At 29.9% G+C, this 11782-nt stretch overlaps 1 protein-coding gene across 1 annotated transcript; it reads left to right on the top strand.

Moving 5' to 3' along the window:
• The first annotated feature begins 5714 nt into the window (after positions 1-5714).
• On the top strand, positions 5715-10980 carry LOC107924252 (IAA-amino acid hydrolase ILR1-like 6). The gene is made up of 4 exons (XM_016854612.2): positions 5715-6360; positions 7056-7181; positions 9879-10193; positions 10287-10980. The coding sequence occupies exons 1-4, from the start codon at positions 5860-5862 to the stop codon at positions 10779-10781; spliced, it is 1437 nt and encodes a 478-aa protein (XP_016710101.2). The 5' UTR covers positions 5715-5859; the 3' UTR covers positions 10782-10980.
• The last annotated feature ends 802 nt before the right edge of the window (positions 10981-11782 follow it).

Genomic DNA, 11782 nt, shown 5'->3' with positions numbered 1-11782 from the left:
TGTCAAATTATTACTTCGGATAAATTCGATGAGGTACTGGGTACCAACTTACTTCGGCTTGGCCGATGAGACACTGGGTGTCAATCTATTACTTCGAATTATCCTGTAACGTCCTCTAACCCTATAACATTGCCGGAATAAGGTTACGAGACATTACCAGTCAGTACAGTACAATACAGACATTAATTAAAAATAAATGTTCACACTCATCATAATTTTAAGATGTCGTCCCTTTAATGGGCCCTCGCGGTCCATTATGAACAATAAAATTAATTCGGGACTAATTTAGAATCACTACGAATTTTTCTTAATATTTCAAAATTTCTTCTTTATGAACAGTACTGCACGCCCGTGTGGCCTAGGAGACACGCCCGTATCCTTTACCCGTGGAGCTCTCTGACTTGTAGCTTACGAATAAATTGATTTCACACGGCCAAGACACACGCCCGTGTGCTAAGCCCATGTGGCAATCTGTTTTGTAGCATCTTAGGTGCAGGGGACACACAGCCTAACAACATACCCGTGTACAAGCCGTGTGTCTCACACGGTCTGGTCACACGCCCGTGTGCCAGGTCGTGTGGACTCAATAATGAGCCTTTCACACTTTTACTAGCCAACCCAGCAAATTTCAAACCACAACCAATACAAATACCAATACTAAACCAATTCAAACACATTTTATATATTATCCAATATTTAACTTTAAACACTTATCATGTATCATTATCAATTATTAATTTACTTATTTCACTATTACAATCACAATCTAATATAATACACCTAAGACATCCTAGGTACATGCCATTGTCAACAATTAACATGTTTTACTTTATTGAGTTTGGGATCGGCCTAGGATGCTGATTCGACAGTCTATCTTTAACCTAACCTGCGGAAACAAACAGTACGATGAGTATGAACTCAGTAGTATTTTATAATCCAAACACTTAATAATATAACATTTACTTAAAAATCATATAATAAACACAATAGTTTAATTGTTCAATATCATTAAGTAATAATCAACTATTTACTTTTCAATCAGCAATCTGTTTTATTCCAATCTCTATATCAGTCAATATTTTTCAATATCAACAGTTTATCATCATCATTCAGTAATAATCAATTATTCTTTGATAATCAGTTTTCAACATTTATTTACAATTCACTTGAATAACAATATTGTTCACCTTTTATTCAATATTCTGTACTATTTCACTTCAATAACAGTCACTATTCTCTAGTAACGCTCGATTGATCTTTATTGTTCAGTATCAGTCAGTCATCAGTAATAATCAATCATTCAATAATAATCATTTATTCGTAACAGTTAATTATTCAGTAGCAGTCAGTCTTTAATACTTTTATTTACCCCTATTAACATGACTCGGACCTGGATGGATACACGGATCCAACCCACACACTGGGGATAGTACACACTGCTTCATAGGCCGGAGCCGGATTATACTGTGTCAGTAACGGTAACAGTAACAGTTGCGGTACACAAAGTACCTCATCGGAACAAATCCAGAACAGTAACAGTAGCAGTCTCTTCGGAACGAATCTGGAACAGTAACAATAGTCGACACAAATAGTGTCTCATCGACACACAGTCGGAATATCCCTGAACACTTCCAATCCTATGGCATGCCAACTATATCCGACTAGCCTGATACTGTTAATAGAGTTTACGGTAAACTTTCCCTTTTAGTCAGTACATATTTCAGTCAATCATATATATTTTCAATTCAATATATTTCAATTCATTTTACATTAACAAATGTTCAAATTTCACAATAATCATATATTTTCATATCAATTTCATCATTTTCTCAAATTAATATATTTTTCAATATAACATACATTCATATTCAATACCATATCAAATATATATATTTATATAAATTCAATAAATTTAACATATACCAATTAATCCATTTCAATCATAAAACACAATAATTTTTATCTTAAAATTTGCCATATACTTTAAATACAAATATAATAATTAATAACTAATTTCGGATTATAGAAATACAAACCGTAATTTTCGAGTTATCCCTCGTCGACTTTGTCTTTTCCTTACCTAGCCGAGATTTTCCGGCACAATACTAGCTATTAAACTTCCAAGCTTCAAACTTTTAATTTTTCCTTTTTCTTTTCTTTCCTTTCTTTCCTTTCTTCTCTTCCTTCCTTCTCTGTTTCGTTCCTTATTCTATTTCTTTCTTTCTTTTATTTAATTCCTTTTTCTTTTTCTTTTTACTTATGTTATATATATATATGTATGTATAATCTAATGATATATTTATCTAATAAATAATACTTTTATACATATGTATATTATTAATACATATGTATCCATGAATCACCATACATTTGTCATTCTTTTATTTATTCATCACAAAAAAAATCATATAATATAATTATTTAATTAATAAATATATTTTATAAATAATAAATATCTATTTAATATTAGATACAGGTATTACAAATGTATGTATAATATTTATTACACTTTTATTTTATTTTTGTCACACATTTGGCACTCATTTTGGCTTATTTGCTTATTTAGCCCCTTTAATTTTATTTATTCTATAATCAAACTTTCACAATATATTCAATTTAATCCTTTTATCCAATTATCCTTAATTAAACTAAATTCACTTAATTAAACTCTAATTAACCACTCAATTAACTTCGTAAATATTTTTAATAAATATTTACGAATCTATTTTTCAGAAATGGAGGCCCGAAAATACACTTTTTCGATAACTGTAAAAATTCGGGTCATTACATATCCGATGAGGCACTGGGTGCCAAACTGGTGTGTTTTGGTTGGATCCGTTTATCCGTCTAAGTCCGAGTCTTGTTAATAGGGGTAAATAAATAAATTGGCAATATGAATAATATTGGATGATTTTGAACATGAATTGGATTGAGATATTGAATTGAGTTATGAAATTGAAATGTATGAACCAATGGGTTCATGAAATGGTTATTGATATGGTGAAATGATATGTGAATCCTATTGAGAAAAGTTATTTGAATATCAATTATGAGATTGAAATAGTAGGAGATGAGAATTGAAAGTGTTATGAATGAGTGTTATGAAATTGATTATTTGTTGAATGATTTTTGTTATGTGTGTTTATATATATAAATATTGAAAATTATTATCTTACAATTGATATTGAAATGAAATGATATGAGAAATGGAAGTGATATAGTGAATTGAAAATAGAATGTGAAATATGTTGACAATATATGGAATATATGAGTTATATACTCATAAATTTAGTATGGTATGAAATGATGTATTCATGAATTGAGTACTGCATGACTGATGCCATTGTACGAATAAATATGGTTGATATGTGAATAATCATTTAGATAGCAACTGTGTGAAATAGGATATTGTTTAATAAATGAAAAATAATAGTTATGATATGATACTAGACATTAATATGTCCTTATAAATTTAATTGTGCCTATTATTATATTATATTGTTTTATTTTAAATATTCGGATTATAGAAATACCACTAAGTTTTTACTCAGCGTACGGTTTGTTTTCTATGCGCAGATTAAGTACAGTGATTTTGAAGAGTTGTAATCGAGGTTGTGAGCATTCATCTCATCACATCTCCAAGTACCAAGAGGGTATGTTTCAATATTTTGAATAGAATGACATGAAATTAGGAAGATGAAGTATGTTCCAAGTAATAGGGACTAAAATATAAATTATAAAAATTTATCATTTTTTTTAATGTTCAAATATATTAGTGATTAGTCAAAATCACTTTAGCACTAAATATAATATTCTTATATCAGGTTCCTTGGGTCGAACTGGGTATAGGGGTGTTATACTAACCATTAAGATTCTTGCATGCTTTGCTTATCTCGAAAGTAAGAAAGATTATAATTGAATCCGTGAATCATTTTTCAGTCATTCATTGAATGATAAATAACTACAAGTGACGGAGATACACAATTTAAATAACGAAAGATCCAATATTTAAAAATTGTATCTAGAAAGGAGTAAGGACTTACGGGTCTATTCTCATCAATGAATTTAATGTCAAGTATTAAAATTGCTATAGGAATCCGTGAGCTAAGGTCTGTTTACTTGTTACATTTTAAATATAAGCTGTTCTTGTCTTATTAAATACATGATACTAATAATTATTATTATTGATTTTAATTAAGTTAATGCCTCATATTATTATTGATTCCAAAAGATTATGGGCTTAGCTATATTTAAGCGTGCAAATTTTTTATTCAAGCATCTATTTCTATATATTATAATGAATGTTTAGTGTTACAAGTCAATTTCCCAATAATTTGATCAAAGAAATTATTTAATTTTTTAAAGAAATTAAAATGATCATAATAATATTTTTGGTTCTTTTACTATTTTTATATGAAATATTTAAATAAAATAATTAAAATCACAAATTAAAAAATAATAAAAATTTAGAAATTAAATCTAATATTAATAAAAAATTATGAACCAATCTATCTATAGTTCAATTGTTAAATATATATTTTTTAAATGCTTATTAACGTAACTTGATAATTGAATCATTTAATTGAAGAGATATTAAAAATTTTATAAAGATGCATTAGACAATACATGCTTCTTCTTTTTTTTTACATAATTTAATAAAAATTTTAAAATATAATAGGCGAGGCATTAACAAAATGTTTCGTTATAGATTCAGATTATATATAAATTTTTTTTAGCATAATGTCTAAAACTACCTATAATCTCTCTCTAACCTATAAATAGAAAGATAATGTGATTTAGAACATTCGAATTCACATTCTCGTGTATTAATAATAATACACATACCAATCGAACTGGAGCTCAATCTATCTTATTAAATTTCTAAATGATCAAACATAACATATCCAAAATATATAAATAAATTAGTGAAATACCTAATGCTGGTTATGTGTCACACCAAAGTTAAAAATAAACAACCCAAAGGATAAAGAAAGCAACCACTTGTTTCTTTTCAAATTAAATGAGATTAAACAATAAAGAAAGGAACAATAATGAAACCACCCAAGTTCTTTTCAAAGATTACCCATTTTAAAATTCTTAAAACATACTTTTTTTCAAAACATTTAATCATTATTCTTTTTGCTAAACAATTAATATTAAATTAAATTACTAAAAAAATATTTAAATTAAACTAAAATAAAATATAGATTGGAAATCTAAAATCTAAGCGATTTCAATCTCCTTAAAATAAAAATTTTCACTTTTAATTTCTTTATAATTTAAAAAAAATAAATTAATATATAATAAAATTAAGAAATAAAAATTTTTACTTTTACTGTTATAAAAATATACAACTTTAATTTAACTTCCCTTAAATTTTTTTTTGACGTCTTCACTACATAAATAATATTTAAGCATGTACTTCAATTTTACTATTAAACTAATATTTATTGGTTGGACCAATCTACCAGCTAAATTAAATTGGCTAAAAATATGAACTTTTGTTTTATCTGTAAATAGGTTTCACAAATAAAAGAATTTAAAAATATTTATGTAGGAAGGTTGTAACTGAACATTATCACTAATGGAATAGAATGAAAGATATTGGGTATACGGGGAAATGAAATTCAGGCAGTGTGTTTATCCATCTCATCCAAGATGGTGGGACCCACAATAGCTCTATTGATGTGTTTATTTATATTTTGCATTCATATTCTCCCACGTGACGAATTCCCTGTCCTTGTCACCACGTGCTTTAAATTTCTCTCTTCTTCATTTTCTTAAAAGCAAAAAAAAGAACTCTTCCTCTTGCGTTTCATTTTTACTCTCATAATTCCTTTATTTTCTTGCTCTCCAAACATGAATTCTCTATACCTGTATGTTTTAGTTTTAAGCTTAATCTTCACGCCCTTTTTTTTAAATAATTTTCTCCTTTTTGTTTACTCCATAACTTCTTCTTCTTCGGATAATAATGAATATTCCACTTTATTCGACGCCATAGCTTCCGTCAACCCAAAGGCTCCTTTAAACTCCGGTAAGAACTATACGTCGCCGTCCGGTTCACTTGGTTCCTCATCCAGCTGCAAGGTATGGAGCGTGGCCTGCTCCGAAGCGGTTTTGAGCCTGGCCCGGAAACCCGAGAACGTGGAGTGGATTAAAGGGTTGAGGAGGAAGATACACGAGAACCCTGAGCTTGCTTTTGAAGAATACGAAACCAGTAAGCTGATTCGAACTGAGTTGGATCGTATGGAAATTGAATATAGATACCCTTTGGCTAAAACGGGTATTCGGGCTTGGATTGGAACCGGTAGCCCGCCCTTTGTAGCCATCCGAGCTGACATGGATGCTCTGCCCATACAGGTCTAGCTGCTTCTTTTTTTCCCTCTTTGGTTCCCCTTTTTTTTCATTCACTCTTTTGCCACTATATATGTATACATATACGTATATTTACTAAATAACTACGTACGTGTATATATACATATACATATGTACACATGTGTTAAGGTACTAGGTAGTTGGTAAGGTAAGACGAAAAATGGGTTAGGTGGTTCATGAACATTAGGTTTCATTTTGTTGACAATGTTTTGGATTTTTAACGATGACAAACATTGAGGGCTTTGATTTATATTGCAAATACGGAATCAAACAACGCATCAAAGGGAATTTAATGGACTAGAAATGTTTTGGAATTAAGAGAAGAAAATTAGGGTTTTTATTAAGGGAAGAAATGAAAAATTTTCAACTATCATTTTCTTTTACTTTGTTCATGTGGGAGATTAGTATGTCAGACATGGATTTAATTTAAGATTCAGTACATTCAAATTTGTTTGTATTATGGATAGACCAAGGACAAAGAATGTAGTCAGACAAGATGTACTTCTAGATAGTACTTTAAAATAAAGATTATCCTGACATAACGATAAAAGATCTTAGAATAAATTCAACTTGATATAAATTTTCGAACTACAATTAAATTAAATTTCTAATTCTTTATATTAAAAGGTTGCATAGAGTATGTAATCTTTCACCTTATGGTTGGGTGATTTTTACTTTAGGAAGGTGTAGAATGGGAGCATAAGAGCAAAGTTGCAGGGAAAATGCATGCTTGTGGGCACGATGCACATGTCGCAATGCTCGTTGGTGCTGCTAAAATATTGAAGAACCGAGAACACCATTTGAAGGTTTGTCCTTTCCTTCTATTACCCTACAAATTTATCTTTTAGAGTGAGTTTGAATAGATGGTATTTATCTACTATTAGTACAAAAATAACTATTACGGTAAGATTAGATACTGTAACGATAATATAACGTGAGATAAAAAGTAAATTAAATACACTACACCGTATCCAATCGTCCATCTAAACCCACTCTTAATCTTTTATCTTAATTATCCATCCAATTAACTCCTTTACCAAACTAATCTCTTCATAAGTGAATCATTTTATTAAACCCTAACGCAATGGAAATATGCACTTCTAATTTTTAGCTGCAGATTTAATTCGAGTGATTTAAAAAAAATGATAATAAGCAAATATAAAATTTAAACTTCAATATCTGTAATTTTGTATTTTCAAGTTGTTTTTTGAACATAAAATTTATTGTTTTTGAGGGTTTGATTTGTGTGGACAAGATTGGGTCAGAGAGAGTGAAGGAATTGGTCCATAGCTCCCTCTACCTGGGCCATGTGCAGGCAATTAATGACAGTTCTGCCGCTTTGTAGAATGAATTTCACACGTGCTAATTAAATACTTTCATAATGTCAAATTTAACTCTCAATATTATTCTTATATTTTTAACTAATTTTTTTTACCATTAATTTTTCAAAAAGAATTGAATTATTTTTAATAAAAATACCGATTAAAGTGTAAAAACTTTAAACATTGTAGCTCGCACAATAATTTACATGTAATTCATGTAAATTTTTAAAATTTGTATTAACTTTTTATATTTATTTGTTAGCGTGACATGTAAGGTAAATAATATTATATTAGTGTCAAGTATACTTGGATTACCACGTTGATTGTCATGGCCATATCATTAAAAAAATAATATTTTAATCACTATTTTTGTTAAAAAAATTATTTACCTTTTTTTAAAAGGTTAATGATTAAATTTAACTAAAAAAATAACTTGTCAAAAGATATAATTGTTAGGTGCTATATTTGATATTATACCTTAATTTGTCAATTTTTTTTTTTACTTTTTCTTCCACTCATCTCTTGCCTATTGTCATTTTGCTGATACACAATCCATTTCTTGCTTAATATAAGGAAAAAACATATCGCAGAAGTTGGTGGTTGAAATTTTAAATTCGTTAGACACCCCTACAATCAGCTAAATAAAGTTGTCCAATTATATATCTATATATACATATATATATATGTAAAAGGAAAGGTGAAAAGGAATAGTGAAGCCATAGGTATACTATGATTAGCATCCAATTCTCATTTCAACCTATTGATGTTATTAAATCTTGAGAATGACCCACATTCCTTTTTTTTTTCTTTGGGTTCAAAACACGAATGATGATGAGCAAACCATGCATGAACACATCATGTTCATGGGTTGTCATACACTAGGGTTTTTTTTTTTTGGTAAATGTGGAGAAATAAGGATTTGTGTAAGTATTTCAACAAACTAAATACTATTTCTAAATTTTTATAATATGAGTTCGAATATGTGTTCTTTTTTCTTTTACTATAATGAAAATAAATTATAGATTTTAAATATTGAATTTCGTATAAAATTATTAAATTGAATAATACATTCGAAGTGATGACATTTACTTGGTAAAAAAGATGAAAAGAAATGAGAATGAAGAAAATATTAATATAAAAATTAAGCTAAAAATGGAAATTATTATGAATTTTAATGATTAGATTAATATTTTTTTTTTTAGAAAAGGAAAGCAATTGAAGTGCTAAAACATTTGTTGCTTAAATAGTATAGTTAATCTATATTCGCAGAAATGTTTATGTACATGAAATATATATAATTGCATAAGAGTAGAATATGTGCCATATTAGTTGGTTCATATAATCAATATCCTACATATATATGTAAAAATATAATGATTGTAATATGAGTGCATGGCCCTAGCTTGGAATATTGTGTCTTGTTTGAAAAGCCTTGGATTAAGAATAATCCCTTGCTTAAAGAAATGAAAAAAAAAGGTGTTAAAATATTTTGTTTTTAATAATGAAGGGGATAAGGTTAATTTCCCATTTGTTTAATGTAAGAATCTTAAAAAAAAAATTAAAAAGTAGTGTGGATGTTGCAGAAGAATAATTTTCCCTTAAATCGTGGCTAATTTGTTGAAAAAAATATTGTTGAGAGGGGTTAGGTTTGCACTCTTGATGGAAGGTATTGTTTTATTTGGGGTTTTATTTTTTTAAAGAATATTTTGATTGATGTAGATACGACTTGTAAGCTTATAAAAAAGGAATTAATTTTATTAGAAATATAAATTATGTAAAGTAAACCCGTGAAAATTTAACCATCAATTAAGTTCTTATATGTTTTACCTGGGTATACCTAGTATGGTAGTGTTCTTAGCTTTAACCTTTCGAGAATTTGGGTGGACTTTTAAGGACTCCTAACCCTTTTGGACTTTCTTTGGTGTAGGACAAAAGGTCAAGGTTAAACTTAATAATAAACACTTCAAGAATAATATTAACTGTTTAAAGTTAGAGTTGATATCTCAATTTTTTTTCGTAAGAGAGTGGATTCTTACATAAATTTTTTATTGATTAAATTTTGATAATATTATTAAAATCACAACGTGATATTACTATCTTTTATAATTGATATTTGTTATAATTATTTGCAATATTAACCTTCAAGCAATGATAAAGATAAATAAATTTTGGGTGTTACAGGGAACTGTTATACTGCTGTTTCAGCCAGCTGAGGAAGCCGGAAACGGTGCTAAACGTATGATCGGCGACGGTGCATTGGAAGACATCGAGGCCATATTTGCAGTTCATGTCTCTCACGAACACCCCACGGCTATTATTGGCTCGAGGCCTGGTCCACTGCTTGCCGGTTGTGGCTTCTTTAGAGCCGTTATCAGTGGAAGAAAAGGCCTAGCCGGCGACCCTCACAACTCGGTTGACCCAATCTTAGCTGCTTCAGCTGCCGTAATTAGCTTACAGGGAATCGTTTCTCGAGAATCAAACCCATTGGACTCCCAGGTTTCGTCTTTGAAAATCTTTTGTTTTTCCCGTAAATTTCCTCAGTATTTCAACCTGTGAACAACGTAGTGAGATTTTAAAATTATAATGCAGGTCGTGTCTGTCACCTCCTTCAACGGCGGCAATAATCTGAATATGATCCCTGACACTGTTGTTATCGGAGGCACTTTCAGGGCTTTTTCCAATGCCAGCTTTTACAACCTTCTTCAAAGAATCCAAGAGGTTGTGGTGGAGCAGGCCAGTGTTTTCCGATGCTCCGCGACGGTGGATTTCTTCGAAAAGGACTCAACAATCTATCCTCCAACAGTGAATGACGATCATATGTATGAACATGTGAAAAAAGTGGCCACTGATTTGCTAGGACCAACAAATTTCAGGGTGGTTCCGCCGATGATGGGCGCGGAGGACTTCTCGTTTTATACCGAGATCGTTCCGGCGGCTTTCTACTACATCGGCGTAAGGAACGAGACGTTGGGGTCGATACACACGGGTCACTCGCCGTATTTTATGATCGACGAAGATGTTCTTCCTATGGGTGCTGCCGTTCATGCAAGTATTGCCGAAAGATACCTCAACGAACGTGGTTAAAAGCGTCAGCCCTCTAAATTGTGGGTCAACTGAGGCAGGGATTAATTTAGAGTAATTTGTAATGTGTGATGTGGTATATGTGATTTTGATGTTAGTTAGGGTTGGTGGAAAAAGGGAAGATCGGCAGTGTGTAAAGATTAAGCAGACGATTTTGCTCTGTTTCGTAGAATGTAAATTGTAAACAAGTCAATGTTTTCAAGTGACTCTACTCTTTTCTGCTAACACCATTTATTGAATTACACTAACTAAACCATAAGTCTTGAATTTATAACAGCAGATGACCATTTTCCTCCAAAGATGGATGTTCACAAATTTATTTATAATATATATAAACCCATGATTTTAGGAAATCTTTTCAACAGATGATAATATTTTTTTATTTCAAAATAATTATAATATTTAATTTAAAATTATTAATTAAAAACTTTATAAATATTCAATACGTAAAATCACATATTTTGTAAAAGCTAATATTATTAAAATGTAATACTTATACCATAGAAATATGTAAATGACCTAGTGTTCATTTTATGTTAACTAGGGACAAAGTCATAATTGCCAAGGGCATTAAGTTAATTTGGTTTTAATGAAAATTTAATATGGAGATTGAATCATTTGTTAGTGGATTTTATTATGAATAAAAACCAAGAAGAAAGAGAAGTGTAGGAGCTTCGACCCTGTCTTTACTGTTGTCATGAATATAAATATTTTATTTAGTATTTTAAACTTTTGGAAAAAGTGAAATAAGAAAATCTCTTAATTCTGTTTTATGTTATGGTATTCATTTCTACCCGATTATCAGATTGACTCGGTTTCCATACCAACTCACAACCTGATCATCATGTTCAATTTGCTGATATATAGTTCACCACTATGCAATTTGCCTACATGGGTTCACATCACTATATAGACGAATTCCTACTTAAGAAATACATGTTCACTATATAATAGGATATGTATTAACTTACATGGGAACTTATCTAATCCTAGTACATCAAATC

This window comes from Gossypium hirsutum, chromosome A05 (genome assembly GCF_007990345.1).
Source record: "Gossypium hirsutum isolate 1008001.06 chromosome A05, Gossypium_hirsutum_v2.1, whole genome shotgun sequence".
Lineage (NCBI taxonomy): Eukaryota > Viridiplantae > Streptophyta > Magnoliopsida > Malvales > Malvaceae > Gossypium > Gossypium hirsutum.
Note: the sequence above shows the minus strand (reverse complement) of the source record. Positions and strands in the feature narration are given on the sequence as shown.